At 41.8% G+C, this 22,039-nt stretch overlaps 1 protein-coding gene and 1 non-coding gene across 3 annotated transcripts in view; one reads left to right on the plus strand and one right to left on the minus strand.

Annotated features, from left to right (window-relative positions):
* The window catches only part of ABHD18 (abhydrolase domain containing 18), a 57,072-nt gene that overhangs the window by 21,091 nt on the left and 13,942 nt on the right, over positions 1-22,039 (minus strand). For both annotated transcript variants that reach the window (XM_059698073.1, XM_059698072.1), the window contains exons 2-7: positions 21,921-22,028; positions 21,188-21,272; positions 10,332-10,432; positions 5,127-5,205; positions 4,938-5,024; positions 2,147-2,172 (exon numbers count right to left, since the gene is read on the minus strand). In XM_059698073.1, coding sequence (XP_059554056.1) covers positions 2,147-2,172; positions 4,938-5,024; positions 5,127-5,205; positions 10,332-10,432; positions 21,188-21,272; positions 21,921-22,012 — 470 coding nt within the window. In that variant the 5' untranslated portion in view covers positions 22,013-22,028. The remainder of the gene's footprint in view (positions 1-2,146; positions 2,173-4,937; positions 5,025-5,126; positions 5,206-10,331; positions 10,433-21,187; positions 21,273-21,920; positions 22,029-22,039) is intronic.
* On the plus strand, positions 15,090-15,216 carry LOC132236302 (small nucleolar RNA SNORA3/SNORA45 family). Its single transcript, XR_009453248.1, has one exon. It is a non-coding gene; the product is annotated as a small nucleolar RNA SNORA3/SNORA45 family (small nucleolar RNA).

Genomic DNA, 22,039 nt, shown 5'->3' on the forward strand with positions numbered 1-22,039 from the left:
TCAAAAGCTCTGCCTCCTAGGCAGCCATTGGCTCCTCACAGTTGACCCAGATTTGGTTCTAATTGGTCAGTTCCTATGCCAGTCAGTGTCAAAAGCTCCACCTCCCAGGCAGCCATTGGTTCCTCACAGTTGACCCAGATTTGGTTTTGATTGGTCAGTTGCTATGCCAGTTAGTGTCAAAAGCTCCGCCTCCTAGGCAGCCATTGGCTCCTCACACTTCACCCAGATTTGGTTCTGATTGGTCGGTTTCTATGCCAGTCAGCGTCTCTGGGCCTATTAAGGGGGCCTGATCAGCAAGGTGGGGCTGATCAGCAGCCCCGGTGGAGGCCTGGAGAGAAATGGAGGTTTGGCTGCTGGAGAGAAATAGAGGGGCAAGTGCTGATCAACAGCTGCCACAGGGGCTACAGATCAAACCCTGCTTCTCTCTTCAGGCCTCTGTCCGGGCCTGATTTGCAGTCCCCTCAGCAGTCAGTGCTGGGTCATGACGCCTACAGCCGCAGCAGTCAGTGCTGGGTTGCACGGCAACCCAGTGCTGACTGCAGGACTGACTTCTGGTTGGTGGAACCTAGGTCGTGAGGGACCCAGGGTTTTTATATATTAGGATGTTATCGTATGTCAAAACAGATCATACTCATGCTTCATCATAAAAGAACTCATTTATCCTTATATTTGTTTCCTATCCTCATTCTAATTTGCTATTTATGATTACAGAATTTCCCTGATTATTTTCATCTGGTATGGAAGTTTGAATTCTCAGATCCACCTCAGTTTGCTCTTTAACAGAAGTTACCGATGTGAGGTTTTGAGATAATGGCTATATATAACAATAAACCCAGTCTCAAATTATTTAACCACTGTTGATGAAAACAGGGTTAAGATATTTTAAAAGAGAGAGAATTGTTTATTATTATTTAAATTGCAAGACATTTCTTTCTTATGATGATTAAATACATTGGAGCATTATTATATTTTCTGGGTACATAAGTGTAACAGGATATTTTATAAACATTGTAATTCTCGCAACAAGTCTGCACTAGGAAATTTATACAGTTTTCCCACTTTATAAGGTTTGCTTCTACCACACCCCATTTTCATGACCTCTTTTATGCTATGATCACATAGACAAGTGACTTTTAAACTGATCTTTCCACCACTTTGCAACTCCCTATTTGACTTCTCTACTTGCAGGTCCAACAGATATCACCAATATGTCCAAGTCAGAACTTTTGATTTCTTACCCACAAAAATGAATTTATCAGTAGGTCTTATTTTAATTTCTGCTTAAAGTACTCTAGAGGTTTCCCACTGCACTTACAGTAAAATTCTAATCATGGTTCTTCCTAACCTGACCATTGCCTACCTTTCTGATCTCATCTTGCACTACTCTCCAACCCAGTGCTCACATTGTGCTTTTCATTTACTCTTCCTTCTCTGAGGCTGATCTTCCTCCAGGTTGTCACCCTGGTGGCTCCTTCTCGTTACGTCATGTCCTCATATCTAATACTGCTCCATCCCTACACCCACACTCTATTACTCTTTATCCCATTCCCTTGCTTTATTTCTTTATGGTATTGATAAGTATATGAAATTACTTTATTGATTCTTATCTCTCTCCCATACTAGAATATGAGCTCTATGAAAGTAAGGACCTTGTCTTTTTGTTACTGTCTTCCCAGTGTCTAGGATCAAATATTTCTTGAATGAATCAAAACTAAATATAACATAGATTATGAAAATGCAAAAAGCACTGCCTTAAAGTTGATCATTTTAAAAGACCAGGAAGAGAAAGTTTACCTATATTATGCATTGCAAGAATAAAAAATAATAGTGTTTAATTTCACAAAGTAAATGTACTTTTCCTTTTAAAAAGGGACATGTTTTATACTTTCTTCAGTTAAAATTTTACAAATAAAATATATCTTCAGTCAACCTATTAAAAATTTATCTCTTTATCATACATTTAAAATGCAAAAAGCTTAAAGTAAAAATTAAAGTCAACATTCCTACTATGGTTTTATAACAGAATTTCCCCACAATAACACTTGGAGATTAAACTTAGAAATGGTTAACCAAAGACTACCAAAAACTTTAATGTTGCTGAAAATTCAATATAAAGACTGCAAAAATGAAGGTGATATATACTTACATTTGGTCCTTGGGTTTCCTGCAGCCATTTAAGAATGTGGTCAAAGAGAAAGTTTTAAAACAAATATTCTCTGGTATCAAAACACATTAACTTAAATTAGTTAAAGTTAAAGACAATTTAATACTGAAATAACTATTTTATAGTTGAAATATGCTGTTTAGAAGTTCTCAGGTTTTTCAAATGGTTTTCTTTTATAGATCTTTATTTTTTAAACGATTTATTAGTATTAGTATTATTTTGATTAATCCACACATCAAGATATTTTTTCTATTGATTTTTAGAGAGTGGAAGGGAGGAAGTTGGAAAAAGAGAAAGAAACATCCACGTGAAAGAGACACATTGATTGGTTGACTCCTGCACACAGGATAGAACCTGCATCCCAGGTACATGCCCTTGACTAGGAATTAAACCTTATGGCAGCGGTTCTCAACCTGTGGGTCGCGACCCCTTTGGGGGTCGAACGACCCTTTCACAGGGGTCGCCTAAGACCATTGGAAAACACATATATAATTACATATTGTTTTTGTGATTAATCACTATGCTTTATATTCAATTTGTAACAATGAAAATACATACTGCATATCAGATATTTACATTATGATTCATAATAGTAGCAAAATTACAGTGATGAAATAGCAACGAAAATAATTTTATGAAAAAAAAAGAAAAAGAAAATAATTTTATGGTTGGGGGTTACCACAACATGAGGAACTGTATTAAAGGGTCGCGGCATTAGGAAGGTTGAGAACCACTGCCTTATGGTTTGAAGGCAGATGCTCTAACCACTGAAGACACAGGACAGGGATAATAATTTTTTTTTCTTTTTCTCTTTTTGGGACTAACAATTTATTTTAAAGAATTTTTATTGATTTTAGAGAGGGAGGGAAAGAGGGAGAGGCACATACACATTAATGTGAGAGAGATACATCCATTGGTGGCCTCCTGTATGCGCCCTGGGGATGGAACCTGCAATCAAGGTATATGCCCTGATCGCTCTGGTACACAGGATGATGCTCCAACCAACTGAGCCACACTGGCCAGGGCTAAAAAATTTATCTGAAGTGTACAATTCAATGTTTTTAGTTTATTTATTGGGTTGTGCAGTCTTCAACTTCAGTTTATTGGATTTTTTCATTTATATTATTTTAGAAAACCTAAAAACTGGGTTGCTTAGTTGGTTAGAGCATCACCCCTATACACCAAGGTTGAGTGTTCCATCTCCAGGTTCCATACAAGCAAGCAAGCAATGAATGCATAAATAAGTGGAACAACAAATTGATGTTTCTCTCTCTTTCTGTCCCTTCCCCACCTCTCCAAAATCAATTTAAATTTTTTTAGAAAATACAGAGAGGATTAGAAAAAATTTAGTTTATCTACAGACAACTATGTTAATATTTCGGTGTATTTTTCCTAATATTTTTTCCACAGTATTTTAAATGGGTTTTGTTTTTAGGTTTTTTTGTATACCTATATCATACCATAGAGTTATATATCCCATTTTTTACACTATAAATACTTACATACATTGCTATAAACTTTTAAAATAATAACTGTTAAAATTTACTGAACACATTATTTACCAGGCAATGTTCTTTTAACTCTATAATACTCTGAATAACCTAAGAGACTATTCCCATTGCCAACAAAAATATTGATGTACTAAAATATTATGTTAACAAGTCCATGGTCATACAGGCAGTAAATGGTAGAACAATAAACATTATAGAACCAATTGCATATTATAATATTATGAACCAGTTTTCTCAACCATGTTGCTATTGTTGGACATTCAAGCTATTTCTAATGTTTTACTATTGTACATCAAGTTATATAGCTATCTTTTCTCTTTTCTATTACTTTCTCTTTTCTTAGTATTTTATCCTTAGATTAAATTTCCCAGAAAGAGAATCATCCTGTCAAGGGATGTGAAGCTTTTTAAGGCTCTTGATGCAATGTGGTAAAAATGCTTTCCCAAGGGGTTGAGCTGATATTCAGTAATCAGTAGTGAGTGTGCCCATTTCACAATAGGCTCATGAGTATTATGTTTTGTTTTTAAAATACTTGTTAGTGTTGCTTTAACTTTACATTTCTCTTATTATCAGCAATGTTGAGCATTTTGTTATATTTGTGCATCAGTTTAGTTTCTTTTTCTTTAAATATATTTTTATTGATTTAAGAGAGGAAGGAAGAGGGAGAAAGAGATAGAAACATCAATGATGAGAAAGAGTAATTGATTGGCTGCCTCCTGCACGCCCCCACTGGGGATATCAAGCCTGCAACCTGGGCATGTGTCCTTGACTGGAATCGAACCCGGGACCCTTCAGTCCACAGGCCGACCCTCTATCCACTGAGTCAAACCAGCTAGGGCCAGTTTCGTTTCTTCTTCTGGACATAGTCTGACGTCATCTTGAAAATTAAGTTAAGAACTGTTCTAAACCTCAACTGATACTTAACTGTAAAGCACTTAAAACATGAGGGTTTCCTTAATAGCAAACATTTGACTTAATATTAAAATGCAGCATAAAATAAGTCTCACAGGAAACAGAAGTACCATTTATCTTTATTATACAACAGAAGCACAATCCTTATTTTAGTTTTTAAAAGGCATGAAGGCTTTTTAAAAGTCTGACTGCTCTTCAATCTAAAAAGTAATTTTTCACTTCATTCTTAAGTATTTTTTGAACTGATGACTAAATTTAACTGCTTTAGAAAAATAGGCTACTATCATTCCTTTGGCTGACTAAATCTATAAATACATAAGAGAAAAGATTTCTAGGTATCACAAAAGGATATAATAAGGGTTTTCTAACAACAAAGAAGCCATTCCGGCTTCTTTAATCATAGGACGAGCCATTAGTGTTCGTCGTCTCCAGTAATGCTAAGGAAAGAAAAGAGGACACATTTAAAGAATATAATAATCACATCTGTTAAGGAGAGTATGTTGACAAATTAGGGATTAGATATCATAATAAAGTCTTACATGATCTCCTGTTCCAGCAAGATGAATGCATACGGGTTTATATTTGCTATTCCATTCTTTAGGCACAATAAATTGGAACCTATTTAAAATAAAGCACCTCAATTAATTATCTTTTAAAGGCTTTAAAAAAATATATATTTTATTGATATTTTACAGAGAGGAAGGGAGGGGGATAGAGAATTAGAAACATCAGTGAGAGAGAAACATCGATCAGCTGTCTCCTGCACACCTCCTACTGAGGATGTGCCCACAACCAAGGTACATGCCCTTTGACTGGAATCGAACCTGGGACCTTTCAGTCCACAGGCCGATGCTCTATTCACTGAGCCAAACCAGTCAGGGCTTAAAGGCTTTTAATACAAACTCTCAATGCTTGAAAGTTTCATAATTAAATTATTTTGGAAAAAAGTCTCCAGAATTCTGACATTAAAATTGTAATTGAGGAGAACCAAGATGGCGGCATAGGTTAAGGCCGGAGTTTGCTGCCTTGAACAACTACTTCAAAAGTCAAACTAAAAGACGGAACAGACATCACCCAGAACCACAGGAACGCTGGCTGAGTGGAAGTCCTACAACTAGGAGGAAAGAGAAACCCATACGGACACTCAGAGGAGGCGCAGTGCTGAAGTCAAATTCTGAGGTGCGGAGTGCGCAGAGCGGGCTGGCGGCGGAGGGCGCGGTTGGCGTTTTCAATCGGGAGGGAGTTGCAGACTCTGAGCTCCAGATACGGGCGAGTCTTTAGGGACCCAGACTCAAACAGGAGAAGCGGGACTGTCTGGCTTTGGTCAGAGCGAGTGCAGCTTTCTCTCCGAGGTTTGCAGCGGTCGCTGGGACTCAGAGAGGCAGAGCCCCTGGGGACAGGACTGAGAGCCGCCATAACTGCTCTCTCTGGCCTGCCCTGTTGATCCCGTGAGACCCACCCGCCCCGCCCAAGCCCTGCACAAAGGCATTTGCCAGATAGCCTCAGGCAAAGGCTAGATTAGCACTTCCCTAGTGTACAGAAGTTCTCTCACTGCTGACCCAGCTGATTCTCATAGCCACTTGGCCTGGAGGTCAAACCCTCCCTGGTATTAGCTACAACAATCAAGGCTTAACTACAAGATTGCGCACAAAGACCACTAGGGGGTGCACCAAGAAAGCATAACAAAATGCGGAGACAAAGAAACAGGACAAAATTGTCAATGGAAGATATAGAGTTCAGAACCACACTTTTAAGGTCTCTCAAGAACTGTTTAGAAGCCACCGATAAACTTAATGAGATCTACAAGAAAACTAATGAGACCCTCGATGTTATGTTGGGGAACCAACTAGAAATTAAGCATACATGGACTGAAATAACGAATATTATACAGACTCCCGACAGCAGACCAGAGGAGCTCAAGAATCAAGTCAATGATTTGAAATGCGAGGAAGCAAAAAACACCCAACCGGAGGGGCGGAATGAAAAACGAATCCAAAAATGCGAGGATAGTGTAAGGAGCCTCTGGGACAGCTTCAAGTGTACCAACATCAGAATTATAGGGGTGCCAGAAGATGAGAGAGAGCAAGATATTGAAAACCTATTTGAAGAAATAATGACAGAAAACTTCCCCCACCTGGTGAAAGAAATGGACTTACAGGTCCAAGAAGCACGGAGAACCCCAAACAAAAGGAATCCAAAGAGGACCACACCAAGACACATCATAATTAAAATGCCAAGAGCAAAAGATAAAGAGAGAATCTTAAAAGCAGCAAGAGAAAGAAACTCAGTTACCTACAAGGGAATACCCATACGACTGTCAGCTGATTTCTCAACAGAAACTTTGCAGGCCAGAAGGGAGTGGCAAGAAATATTCAAAGTGATGAATAGCAAGAACCTACAACCAAGATTACTTTATCCAGCACAGCTATCATTCAGAATTGAAGGTCAGATAAAGAGCTTCACAGATAAGGAAAAGCTAAAGGAGTTCATCACCACCAAACCAGTATTATATGAAATGCTGAAAGGTATCCTTTCAGAAGAGGAAGAGGAAGAAAAAGGTAAAGATACAAATTATGAACAACAAATATGCATCTATCAACAAGTGAATCTAAGAATCAAGTGAATAAATAATCTGATGAACAGAATGAACTGGTGATCATAATAGAATCAGGGACATAGACAGGGAATGGACTGACTATTCTTGGGGGGGAAAGGGGTGTGGGAGATGCGGGAAGAGACTGGACAAAAATAGTGCACCTATGGATGAGGACAGTGGGTGGGGAGTGAGGGCGGAGGGTGGGGCGGGAACTGGGAGGAGTGGAGTTATGGGGGGGAAAAAAGAGGAACAAATGTAATAATCTGAACAATAAAGATTTAATTAAAAAAAAAAGAAGAAAAAAAAATTGTAATTGAGTATTTAATATTTGCTTAAAGGCAACAAAGATATTGTAAATTTGTTTTATGTTAGGATAGTAAAATATTCAATTACCATACAGACACAGAATTTATTGTAATCATTTTTTATCTTGTTCAATACCACAACTTTATAAATGCATAATAAAATTTTCTTATGCTGAGACATTAATATATATGATTAAGTCTTTAGGCTGTGGCTGCATTCTCAGGCAACAAGAACTGCTTTTCTGCCCTGGCCAGCGTGGCTTGGCTGAGCATCGCCCCATGCACCAAAAACATTCCCAGTCAGAGCACATGCTCAAGTTGTAGGCTCCATTCGCAGTGGGAGGAGGGAAAGAGAGATAGAAACATCAATGATAATGTAGAATCATTGATTGGCTGCCTCCTGCACATCCCACACTGGGGATTGGGGATCGAACCTGTAACCTGGGCATGTGCCCTGACTGGGAATAGAACCATGACCTCCTGGTTCCTAGGTCAATGCTCAACCATTGAGCCATGCTGGCTGGGCTGGGTCTTGTTTCTTTATCCATTCAACCATTCCATGTCTTTTGATTGGAGAACTTATTTCATTTACATTTAAACTGATTATTGATAGGTATGGACTTACTATAGCCATTTTGTTCATTGTTTCTGCCTGTTTCACGAGTGTTTTGTTTCTTCTTTATCTTTTTTCTCTTCTTTTATAATTTGACTAGAGGCCCGGTGCACAAAAATTTGTGCACTCAGGGGAAGGGGGGGGTCCCTCAGCCCAGCCTGTGCCCTCTTGCAGTCTGGGACCCCTCGGGAGATAACGACCTGCTGGCTTAGGCCTGCTCCCGGGTGGCAGAGGGCAGGCCCAATCCCTAGGTGCAGCCCCTGGTCGGGCTCAGAGCAGGGCCGATTGGGGAGTTGGGGCGCCTTCCCCTGTCATGCACAGAGCAGGGCAGATTGGGAGGTTGCGATGCCACCCTCAGTCACGCTCAGGGTAGGGCCGATTGGGGGGTTGGGGCACCGCATCCTGTCACACTCAAGGCAGGGTCGATAGGGAGGTTGCTGCGCCACCCCGTCATGCACAGAGCAGGGCTCATCAGGTGGGTTGGGGCGCTGCCCCCTGTCACGCACAGAGCAGGGCCCATCAGGGGGTTGAGGAGCTCCCCCTTGTCACTCACAGAGTAGGGCTGATAGGGGAGTTGGGGCACCGCCCCCTGTCACACACAGAGCAGGGCAGAGCAGGGGGTTGGGGAGCTCCCCGCTATCAGGCACAGAGCAGGGCAATCAGGGGGTTGGGGCGCCTTCCCCTGTCACGAACAGAACAGGGCAGATAGGGAGGTTGTGGCCCCACCCCCGGTCACACACAGAGCCGCAGGGCAATCAGGTGGATTGGCACTGCCCCCTGTCACGCTGATCCCGGTGCCGGGAGGCCTCTCAGCTCCGCTGATCCCGGTGCTGGGAGGCATATTACCCTTTTACTATATAGAATAGAGGCCTGGTGCATGGGTGGGGCTGGCTGGTTTGCCCTGAAGGGTGTCCTGGGTCAGGGTGGGGGTCCCCACTGGGGTGCCTGGCCAGCCTGGGTGAGGGGATGATGGCTGTTTGCAGCTGGTAACACCCCCTTCAGGGTGGGGGTCCCCACTGGGGTGCCTGGCCAGTGTGGGTGAGGGGCTGAGGGCTGTGTTCAGGCTGGGACTGAAGCTCCCAACTGCTCCTTTTTTTCTTTTTATTCTTGGCCAGCTTTAACCTGGCTCCAGCTCTGAGGCCTCAGCTGCTGAAAGTAGGTATCTGGTTTGTTTCGGTTCTACAATCGAAACTCTGTATCAATTCCAGCTCTGAGATCCCAGCTCGCTGAAAGCTGGTTTCTGGAGTTTTGTTTAGCTTCTATATTTGTTACAATGTTTCTTAAACTGCAGGCTCAGAGGCTGGCAAGGCAGGCGGGGAATGTTGGAGTCCTCCATCACTGAAGCAAGCAAGCCTCATGTTAGTTTCAAGCTGCCTGGCTGCCGGCCGCCATCTTGGCTGGCAGTTAATTTGCATATCACCCTGATTAGCCAATGGGAAGGGTAGTAGTCGTACGCCAATTACCATGTTTCTCTTTTATTAGATAGGATGACTTTCTGTAGTGATATAATTATACTTTTTTCTCTTCTCTTTTGTTCAGACATTATAGATTTTAGTTCTGTGATTACCATGAGACTTATACAAAACACATTTATAACAGTACTAGAGACCCAGTGCACGAATTCATGCACCAATGGGGTCCCTCGGCCTGGCCTGCAGGATCTAGCCAAAACCAGGTCTCTGACATCCCTTGAGGGGTCCCAGATTGCAAGAGGGCGCAGGCCAGGCTGAGGGACCCCACCAGTGCACAATCAGGGTCAGAAAGGGACGCGGGAGGTTGGCCAGCCTGGGAGGGCTCCAGGGCGTGTCCTGCCCATCTCGCTCAGTCCCAATCAGTCAGATCCCAGCCGCAAGCTAACCTACCGGTTGGAGCATCTGCCCTCTGGTGGTCAGTGCACATCATAGTGAGCAGTTGAGCAGCCTTAGCATATCACACTTTGATTGGTTGAACGGCTGACCGGTCGACTGGACATACTTAACATATCAGGCTTTTATTATATAGGATATTTTCAGTGGATAACAGCCTAAGTTCAAATGCATACTAAATATGTCAAAATAATAAAGCTCTATAATTTCACTCTCCCCTCACCCCATGTGTAATGGGAATAATGTCACATAATTATAATTAATGCTAAGTAATTTCAAATAAGATGGCATTGATATTGTTATAACTTAAATTAACATAAATAACTTAGTACTTTAAATTTTTATTTAGTAATAAAAATTCTTACCTTGCAATAATAGATTCAACTGGCATGATATCAGGTACATAGTGTGCCATAGGAGAAACAAAGTGTCCATCTAGGATCTTACAGTCTGACTGCTCTTCAATCTAAAAAAACAAAAACAAAACTAAGATTTATACATGTAAACAAAGATATCTTGGTCTATTATAGATATACTAGAGGTCCGGTGCACGAAAATTCGTGCCCGGCCTACCCCCCTCACAGTCTGGAAGCCCTCAAAAGATGTCCGATTGATGAGGGGCCTCCTTGGGGGAGGCGACCAGGCTGATCAGGGGAAGGTGCCACCCATATCACCCTGCTGCTGCTGCCAATGCCAGCCACCGCAGCTGCCGGCCCTCGGCCCTCGCAACCGCTGTGGTGTTTTCATCAACAGGGCCTCCTCTCCCTTCATCACAAAAAAATGACAACTTTCTTTAGGCATTTTCAAGATGTCTCTTTCATAGGATATGACATTTCTTTCTTTTTTTTTATCCTCACCTGAGGATATTTTTCCATTAATTTTTAGAGATAGGATATGACATTTCTTTCTCTTTTTTTATCCTGACCTGAGGATTTTTTCCATTAATCTTTAGAGAGTGTGGAAGAGAGAGGGAAAGACAGAGAGAAACATCAATGTGAGAGGAACACATCGATTGGTTGCCTCCTGCATGAACCCTGACCTGGGCCTGGGCCAGGGAGGAGCCTGCAACCTAGGTACGTGACTTGACTGGGATCGAACTGGGACCCTGTGGTCTGCAGGCCAAGGCTCTATCCACTGAGCCAAACCGACTAGGGCAGGATATGACATTTCTTAGCCCCTCCAGCAGCAGACCTTCGGTTTTCCTCCAGAAGTGAGGTGGAAAAACCCTAGATCACCTTCTTGGATTCTTATTACCCAAGTTACCAAGAATGCTGCGAGTGGCTTACTGCGAATTTAGCCAATGAGCGGTCAGAAAAGGTGTTTCCTGTGCAGCTCATGCACAAAGGTGGAACTTCCGGCATGCCACAGCTGCCGGCCCTCTCCAGCTCTCGCAGCCACTGTGGCTTTGTCCAGAAGGAAGTCCGGTATAATTAGCATATACCCTTTTATTAGTATAGACTAGGGGCCCGGTGCACGAAATTCGTGCACTGGGTGTGTGTGTGTGGGGGGGGGGGGAGTGTCCCTCAGCCCAGCCTGCCCCCTCTCACATACTGGGGGCCCTCAGGCGTTGACCCCCATCACCCTCCAATCGCAGGATTGGCCCCTTGCCCAGGCCTGACGCCTCTAACAGAGGCGTCAGGCCTGGGCAGGGGACCCTCATTTCCCCCCATCACTGGTTCTGCCCCCAGCCCAGGCCTGATGCCTCTGGCCCAGGCGTCAGGTCTGGGCAGGGGACCCCCAGACCCCTCCAATTGCTGGCTCTGCCCCTTGCCCAGGCCTGATGCCTCGGCCAGAGGCGTAGACCCCCATCACCCTCCGATCGCCTGATCGGCCCCTTGCCCAGGCCTGACGCCTCCGCCAGAGGTGTCAGGCTTGGACAGGGGACCCCCCATCTCCCCCCGATCACTGGCTCTGACCCCCGCCCAGGCATGAGGCCTCTGGCCCAGGAATCATGCCTGGGCAGGGGACCCCCATCTCCCTCTGATTGCTTGCTCCACCCCCTGCCCAAGCCTGACGCCTCTGACCCAGGCTTCAGGCCTAGGCAAGGGGACCATCATATCCCCCAAATCCCCGGCCCTGCCCCCCACCCAGGCCTGATGCCTCAGCCAGAGGAGTTGATCCTCATCACCCTCCGATCACCAATCACCGGGTCAGCCCCTTGACTAGGCCTGAGGCCTCCGGCAGAGGTGTCAGGCCTGGGCAGGGGACCCCCAGCTCCCCGTGGTTGCAGGCTCCGCCCCTGCCCAGGCCTAACGCCTCTGGCCTAGGCGTCCGGCCCGGGCAGCAGGGACCCGCAGCTGCAGCGGCCCCACAATCGCGGGCTCCGCTTTAGGCCCAGGCAAGGGACCCCTAGCTCCTGGGACTGCCAGCTTCGACCGTGCCCAGCTCCCATCACTGGCTCCACCCCTACTTCCTGCTATCACTGGCCAGGGTGGAAAAGGCACCTGATTCTCTGATCATGGCTGGGGGGCAGGGCAAAGGCGGCCCCAGCTCTTAGCTCCCCCCTGGGTTTCCAATCACTGTCAGTGGCAGGGGGCTTCTTCCTGCTTTCCCTTTCGCCTCCCTGCATTGTGCCTACATATGCAAATTAACTACCATCTTGTTGGCAGTTAACTGCCAATCTTAGTTGGCAGTTAATTTGCATATAGCCCTGATTAGCCAATGAAAAGGGTAGCGTTGTACGCCAATTACCATTTTTCTCCTTTATTAGTGTAGATGCCTTTTAAAAAAATATATATGTTATTGATTGTAGAGAGAAAGGGACAGGGAGAGAAAGATAGAAACATCAATGATGAGAGAGAATCACTGATTGGCTGCTTCCTGCATGCCCCCTACTGGGGGTTGAACCTGCAACCCAGACATGTGCCCTTGGCCGGAATAGAACCTGGACCCTTCAGTCCTCAGGCTGACGCTCTATCCATTGGGCCAAACTAGGCAGGGCATATTGGTGCTTTTTATAAAAAATTTCCATTCAGTAAAACCCTTTCTCCAGTGCCTACTATCTATCGTTTTTGCCACATACTGCTTTCTAAGGACCTGGCTCTGATTCACACACATTTCTTTTCCTTCAATATCTTTTACTACAGTCTAGTTGGAAAAGTAAACTATAATAAACTTCATTTACACAATGATATACAATAACGCCAAATAAAATACCAGTTAGAATAATTTGACAATATAAAAGTAAACATATGAACAATTTACAAATTGTAACAATAATTTACTACAATCAAATAAGGGCTGATATAAAATATGTTAGAATGGCTAATTTTTAGGCAATCTACTGATGTAATAAGTCACGTCAACATATCACATAAGGAGAAATATAGCATTTACATATGTCAAAGGAATGTGCTAATATATAATATCTAAACTTTTCCTCCCTCAAATAGTTGTTTTTTTTGTTTTTGTTTTTTTTTAATCCTCACCCAAGGGTATTTTTCCATTGAGTTTTAGAGAAAGTGAAAGAGAGAGGGAAAGAAAGAAATGTAGAGGTGAGAGAGAGGCATCGATTGGTTGCCTCCTTCATGCCCTGACCAGGGTCCTGGTTGGTGAGGAACCTGCAACTGAGGTATGTGGCCTTGACTGGAATTGAATCCAAGACATTTCAGGCCACAGGACGATGCTCTATCCACTGAGCCAAACTGACTAGGGCAAATAGTTGTGTTTTTCTTAATGAGTTTTTCTTTTTTTTATCAAGTCAGTAGTAAAATTCAAATTAGCATTAAAGCACCACATATTTCCATTAAAATCAGAAACAAACAAACAAACAAAAAACATACCTTGTCTAGCTTTATTTAAAACACAAATTCACCCTAGCTGGTTTGGCTCAGTGGATAGAGCCTCCGCACTGAAGGATCCTGGGTTTGATTCCGGTCAAGAGCACATGCTGGGTTGCAGGCTGGATCCCCAGTGGGAAGCGTGCAGGAGGTAGCCTTTCCGATTCTCTCTCATCATTGATGTTTCTATCTCTCTCTCTCCCTTTCCCTTCCTCTCTGAAGTCAATAAAAAAATATATTAAAAAAAACCAAAAAACACAAATACTAGCCCTCGGTGGTTTTGCTCAGTGGCTAGAGCATCTGCCAAGGGACTGAAGGGTCTCGAGTTTGATTCCCAGTCAAGAGCATGTACCTGGGTTGGCCTTGTGTGCTGGAGGCAAACCATCAATGTGTCTCTTTCACACTGATGTTTCTTTCTGTCTCTCTCCCCTCCTCCCTTCCACTATCTCTAAAAGAATCAATGGAAAAAATATCCTTGGGTGAAGATTAACAACAACAACAAAGCTGCTTTACTATGAAATAAATTTACATAAATTATGGCACATTATTTTCAATCCTTCATTAGGTCTTATTAGCCTATCTTTTATTTCTGAACCAATAGCATGCTCGGTTGATCATGCTGCAACTTTACAATACCCACTGATATATTACTAAAACAGTTGTTACTTATCAATTTTCCTGTTCCGGTATTCCTGATCTGATTGTACTCTCATGGTTCTTACAAAAATTATTTTAGGAGCCTTTTATGGATCTAAGTTCTAAATTGAATGTTTTAATCAGGATTGTACTGCATTTTTTAAAAAATGGTAAGAAAACCTAATGTGGATAATGTGAAATTTTTAAATCAAGAAGTCTTTACATTTTATTCATCTTTTTTCCTGCAAATATAGTTTTAAAGTTTTTTTTCGTATGTATTTTTGAAAAACAAACTATTTGATAAAGAAGACAGTACAAACTAATGTGAAGGAAATAATAATTCAATAAATAGTGTTAGGATAATTGGGAATTTGGTAAGATAAAAACCAATTTTAGAGCCAAACATAATATTGGTTTAAAAATTAAGCAAGCTACAACTCAACAATAAGATGAATAGCCAAATTAAAAACAGGCAGTCTCTAGAGCAGCCGTGGGCAAATTATGGCCTGCGGGCCGGATCCAGCCTGTTTGAAATGAATAAAACTAAAAAATAAAAAAAGACCATACCCTTTTATGTAATGATGTTTGATGTTTACTTTGAATTTATATTAGTTCACACAAACACTCCATCCATGCTTTTGTTCCGGCCCTCCGGTCCAGTTTAAGAACACATTGTGGCCCTTGAGTCAAAAAGTTTGCCCACCCCTGCTCTAGAGTCATGCTTGGGTATTAGCTATTGCCTTATTGTGCTAGAGTCCTTGAAGAGCAACTCTTGACCTTATAAACTGACTGTGGCCCTACTATGGAATAGTTAGTCACCAGGCTAGTGACATGAAAAAAACAAAACAAAAAGGCAAGTATTTCATAAATATTTCTCCAAAGAAGACACTCAAATGGCCAATAAGCACATACAAATGCACAACATCATAGTCATTAGGGAAAGGCATACCAAAATCAACAACAAATCAGCAAAGGACAAGTGTTGGCTAGGTTGTAGAGAAAACGGAACCCTACTACACTGCTGGTGGGAATGTATGTGGACTGGTGCAGCCACTATGGAAAACAGTATGGAGTTTCCTCAAAAAATTAAAAATGGAATTGCCATTTGACCCAGTGATCCCATTTCTGGAAATTTATCCTAAGAAATCCTAAACACCAATCAGAAAGAATATATGCACCCCTATCATAGTAGCACAATTTACAATAGCTAAGATCTGGAAACAGCCCAGGGGCCTGTTAGTAGAAGAGTGGGTAAAAAAGCTGTAGTACAGTCACACCATGGAATACTATGCAGCTATAAAAATGAAGGATCTCTTACCCTTTGAGACATCCTGGAGGGACCTTGAGAGTATTATGTAAAGCGAAATAAACCAGTTAGAGAAAGATAAGTATCACATTCTCTCACTCATATGTGAATTTTTTTTATTATAATCAGTTTATTCTGTTCATCAGATTATTTATTCACTTGATTCTTAGATTCACTTGTTGATAGATGCATATTTGTTGTTCATAATTTGTATCTTTACCTTTTTCTTCTTCCTCTTCTGAAAGGATACCTTTCAGCATTTCATATAATACTGGTTTGGTGGTGATGAACTCCTTTAGCTTTTCCTTATCTGTGAAGCTCTTTATCTGACCTTCAATTCTGAATGATAGCTGTGCTGGATAAAGTAATCTTGGTTGTAGGTTCTTGCTATTCATCACTTTGAATATTTCTTGCCACTCCCTTCTGGCCTGCAAAGTTTCTGTTGAGAAATCAGCTGACAGTCGTATGGGTATTCCCTTGTAGGTAACTAAGTTTCTTTCTCTTGCTGCTTTTAAGATTCTCTCTTTGTCTTTTGCTCTTGGCATTTTAATTATGGTGTGTCTTGGTGTGGTCCTCTTTGGATTCCTTTTGTTTGGGGTTCTCTGCGCTTCCTGGACTTGTAAGTCTATTTCTTTCACCAGGTGGGGGAAGTTTTCTGTAATTATTTCTTCAGATAAGTTTTCAATATCTTGCTCTCTCTCATCTTCTGGCACCCCTATAATTCGGATGTTGGTACGCTTGAAGCTGTCCCAGAGGCTCCTTACACTATTTCATATTTTCGGATTCTTTTTTCATTTTGCTTTTCCGGTTGGGTGTTTTTTGCTTCTTCGCATTTCAAATCATTGACTTGATTCTTGCGCTCCTCTGGTCTGCTGTTGGGAGTCTGTATAGTATTCTTTATTTCAGTCAGTGTATGCTTAATTTCTAGTTGGTTCTTTATCACAACATCGAGGGTCACATTAGATTTCTTGAGGATCTCACTATATTTATCGGCGGTCTCACCAGTCTTTTCGAGGGCCTTACTAAATTTATCGGCGGTCTCACCAGTCTTTTCGAGGGCCTTACTAAATTTATCGGCCGCTTCTAGACAGTTCTTGAGAGACCTTAAAAGTGTGGTTTTGAACTCTATATCCTCCATTTCTGTCATTTGTGACCTGTTTCTTTGTCTCCACATTTTGGCGGCTTCCCTGTGTTGGTAGAATGGCTTTGTGTGCTAGGTGTCCTATAGGGCCCAGTGGCTCAGCCTCCCCAATTACCTGAGGTTGGACACTCTTGGTGCACCCCTTTGTGGGCTTTGTGCACAGTCTTGTTGTAGTTAAGCCTTGCTTGTTGTAGGTATCACTGGGAGGAATTGACCTCCAGGCCATTTGGCTGTGAGTGTCAGCTGTGTCTACGGTGGGAGAACTTCTGTGCTGAAGACACCCTTATGAGGCAAGACTTACTTCAGTAGGGCTTTGGTGCTCACTGAGTCTGCCCCCTGAGTGTGTCCCTTCTGGATCTGAGGAGTTGTAATCTGGATGGTCCCACTCTGACCACTGGGTACACCGGCTCTTGGATCTAAGGAGGTGCTAATTTAGCCTCTGCCTGAGGCTACCCAGCAGGAGCTACGAAGAGATCTGCAGATTTCCCTTCCTTGTTTGGGGTTTGGAGGTGCCCAAATGAGGCCCAGCTGGGAAGCAATGCAAGCTGCTGTGGGGCCTTAGGCCTTCTCTTGGAAGTTCTGGGTCTGTCTGGCCCAGTTGCAGTTTGTTAGGTAATTTTCAGATTGCAAAGGGCCAGGGCATTCATATGCAAAAGCCTCTGCCACAGCTTGGGTGGGGCAGGGTCTCAGGGAATCAACAGGGAGGAGCAAGCAGCTATGGCTGATCCTCAGCCCTGCCCTAAGGGGCCCCGTGTCTCAGTGTCCCCCTAATCGCTGCAAGCACCTTTGAGAGAAAGCCACCCTCGAGTTCCGAGTTCTGTCCGCTGCATGACAGTCCAGTTTCTCCCTGTATGAGTCTGGGTCCCCAGAGACTCACCCGGAACTGGAGTTCAGAGCAGTCAGGGGCTTGTGACTCCTTCCCGATTCAAAAAGACAGCTGCGTCCTCAGTTGCCAGCCCTTGCCGCATGCGCCTCCGTACCTCTGCACTTCCATATCTCCTCTGAGTCTCAGTGTGCTTTTCTCTTTCCTTCTAGTTGTAGAGTTTCCACTCAGCCAGCCTTCCTGTGGTTCTGGATGATGTCCTTTATTTATTTTAGCTGTATTTTTGAATTTTTTGTGGGAGGCAGCAATTTCCGGTGTTTACCTATGCCATCATCTTGGTTTCTCTCTCATATGTGAATTTAATGAACAAAATAAATTGATGAACAAGATAGATCCAGAGACATGGAAACATGGAACAGAAGTATGAATCTCAGAGAGGAGGCGGGGGTGGGTGGGAGATGAACTGGGGAATTTATAGGTACTATATATGCATAGCTCATGGACATAGACAATAGTGTGATGAAGGCTTGGGTGGAGCAGGTACGGAGTGGTGGGGGTCAATGGGAAAAAAAAGGAGATATCTATAATACTTTCAACAATAAAGATAAATGTTTTAGAAATCACAATAAAATACACTTCATACACACTAAGATGGTTAGAAAAAGCACATATAGCATGAGAATATGAAGAAATTAGAAATAATATACATTGCTTGTAGGAATGTAAAATGGTGCACTTTGGAAAAAATGCAGTTTGTTAAAAAGTTAAAGATAGAGTTATCATATCAGCCAACAATTTCACTGTTCAATATATACCCAAAGAATTTAAAACATATATCCACAAAAACATTTGTACATGAATGTTCGTAGCACTATTATTCATAATAGTAAGAAACAGAAATAACACAACTGCCTATTAACTGATAAATGGACAAATATCACACATTCATATGATTCAGCCATCACTCAACATGGATGAATCATAAAACCTTCCTAAGTGAAATAAGCCAAACACACAGGGCCCCATATTATATGATTCCATTTATATGAAACTGGAGATGAGGTCCCTCAGCCCGGCCTGCGGGGATCAGTGGACCTCTGCACTGCAGCAGCCCAGCCTTACCGGCCAGCTCATTAGGATCCAGCCCACTGTCTGAATGGATCCCGCACAGCACAAAGTAGTGTGCGAAGCGGCAGGTGGGCAGGGAGGAGCCCAAGCCGGGGCTGGTTGCTGCTCCTGCTAGCCTGGTGTCTGGTGCCCATCTGTCAGCTGAGTGGCACTCCCATGGGAGCGCACTGACCACCAGGGGGCAGTTCCTGCATTGAGCGTCTGCCCCCTGGTGGTCAGTGCACGTCATAGCTACCAGTTGCTTAGATTTTATATATATATACATGTACAGAATAGGTGAATCCATAGAAAAAGTAGGTTAGTGATTGCCAGCAGGTAAGAGTCTGGGGAAATGAGAAATGACAGCTATTAGGCAAAGGGTTTCTCTTTGGAGCAATAAAAATGTTCTAGAATGAGACAATGATAGAGGTAATGGTTGTCCATCTTGGGAATGTAATAAAAAACAGCACTGAATTTGTACACTTTTGAAGTGTGAATTTTATGGTATAATGAATTATATCTGGCTTCTTAAAAACAGAGAGAGGGTGAGAGAGAGGTGGTGTAGAGAGGAAGAAAATCTGGAAGTATGCATTCCAAAATCTCTTCCTTGGGAGGGAAATCGATTTAGGAATTAGAATTTTGATTTTTACTTGGCATACTTTAAATTTATTTCAAGCCTATGATTTTTAATAGGAAAAATAAAGAAAACAGATATACTTAGTGAAAATTGAGGGAGAAATGTTCTAAATTCAGAAGGAACAGTTAGATGGTGTATAGGAGGAATTGCCAATTAAAATTTTGTCTTTAGCTATGGAACACTTTTGAAAAATGAAATCTTCTAAAGTTATCCTATATAAAGAGATGAAAGTAGAGTTACTTTGGTTGATGGCAATGAGAAATGTGAAGCTCACCCATTTGTAACCCCTCCCAATAGTATCCAAGTTCATAAACCTAGAAATATTTTCCAGAAAATCATGTGGTTGCTTAAAAACAAAACTATTTCAAATACAGTAGTTCCTCACTTAACATCTTTGATAGATTCTGTGACTTTATTTATTTATTTATTATTTATTTATTTATTTATTTATTTTATTGCTTAAAGTATTACAAAGGGTATTACATATGTATCCATTTTATCCCCCCGCCCTAGACAGTCCCCTAGCCTCCCCTATCCCCCAGTGTCTTATGTCCATTGGTTATGCTTATATGCCTGCATACAAGTCCTTTAGTTGATCTCTTACCCCCCTACCTCCTGCCCCCCAACCCTCCCCGGCCTTCCCGCTGCAGTTTGACAATCTGTTTGAGGCAGCTCTGCCTCTGTATCTATTATTGTTCAAAAGTTTAGATTCTGTGACTTTATAAGGAAACCAATTTTACCATCGGCTAATTGATATAAATAAGAGTTAAGTTTCTGCAACATCTCATTAACATTATAACAAAACGACATTATTCAAGGACAAGCTGTATATTTCAACTTCTCTAATATTACAGCATCTTCTTTCTATCATTTTTCTCAGCAATTAACTATATCCCATACCATTTCCCTGATGTTATTTAAGAGTTATTTTTGCTAATAACTTCTCACGTAGTGATTCTCCAAGTAGAGTACTTCCCTGTGTTACTGCCAATTTTTTTGAAATGCTGAATAATTTACTTTAACTCCCATAAGCCTAAAGATAAAAAATGAGGTTCAAAAAGATCCAGTCCTTAATATCCTATATAATATAAGCCAAATATGCTAAGTGTCCAACCATTCATTCGACCCTTCAACCAGTCGCTATGACATGCACTGACCACCAGGGGGCAGATGCTCCAACTGGTAGGTTAGCTTGATCGGGACTAGGTGAGACAGGCCGGACACAACCTGGAGACCTCCTGCGGTCCCTCCCCAGCCCCAACTGTGCACTGATGGGGTCCCTTGACCTGGCCTGTGCCCTTTTGCAATCCAGGATCCCTCAGAGGATGTTGGATGTTAGCCAATCCCTACAGGCCAGGGAGAGAGAACCCCATTAGTACATGAATCCATGCACCGGGCCTCTAGTTTTCTTATATTTAGGCAAGTATATGCTCCTAAGCATAAATGAATTTAATTATTATAAGCATCCAGTTAGGAAACACATAGCATTTTAAAAATATTAAATGAAAAACCTATACTGTGTACTCATGTTCTAGTGTTTACTGTTATACTCTTAACATTCAACCTATTTTTTTAAAAAATTTATCTTTAGTGTTGAAAATATTACAGATGTCTTCTTTTTCCCCCCAATGACCTCCTCCATTCTGCCCCTGCCTTCCTTTGCCACAGGTTATGCATATATGCATATAAGCTCTTAGGTGAATCTCTTCTAGCTCCTGCCCCTCCACCTATTCTTGTCACATATTTATGTTAAAACAGAATTTCTATAAATACATTTATTTCATTTTACTACCTTATCGATGTATACTGGATAATCACTTGAAACCAGATTCTGACATCTTTCTCGATTTCCAATTATCTTTCTGAATTCGAAGAGTCTGTTATGGTAAAGGGGAACAAAAGGAAAAAAAAAATTAGTATAGCCATATGTTGAGACTGATGAATAGTGAGTAAAAATTACTAAGTCCAGGTCATAAAACATGCTAAAATTTAATTTTAGTCAACAAAGAAAAAGAGTAGGTTGTTGGTCTTTTGCAAGCTGGACATTTTATCTCAGAAAAATGTGAGAAATATCATTGTTCAGAAAGTAATTAACATATATAAGACTCAAAATTAAAAGCACAAATCTTGAAAATTTATTTTAAGTCCATATGTTCACATGAGCTACAGTATATCCCAGTTTCATAGTCATTACAATTTCAATTTACCCAGGAATGCTCAGTCTCTGGAAACTCTAAATCAATTAAAAAATTATTAAAGTTAATAATCTAACTTGTATTTCTGAGAGCTCTTTATTTTCACAACTGAATGACTTTTAAACTAATTCAATTTATGATTATGTGGGTTAAAACAAGAGAAGTAATTAAAGGGAGAAAAGAGAAAAGGAAATAATTTCATTTTTTTATATTGTTTGATACTTAATTTTCCAATCACTTTATATTTATAGCAAAGAACTTTAAAAGTGAAATAAAATTTTAAATGTTTAATAAAACAAAGTCAGAACAAGCATTCAGAAAAAATTTTACCTTTTAAGATCCTCTGGCCTTCCCCATCCTCTGATAAAAAGTTTTGTAAGGAGAAGTCTCCGGTATAGAACATCTAACTTACTCACACCCATCAGTAGTAACCAACATCTATGAAACAA

This window comes from Myotis daubentonii, chromosome 5 (assembly GCF_963259705.1).
Source record: "Myotis daubentonii chromosome 5, mMyoDau2.1, whole genome shotgun sequence".
Taxonomy (NCBI): domain Eukaryota; kingdom Metazoa; phylum Chordata; class Mammalia; order Chiroptera; family Vespertilionidae; genus Myotis; species Myotis daubentonii.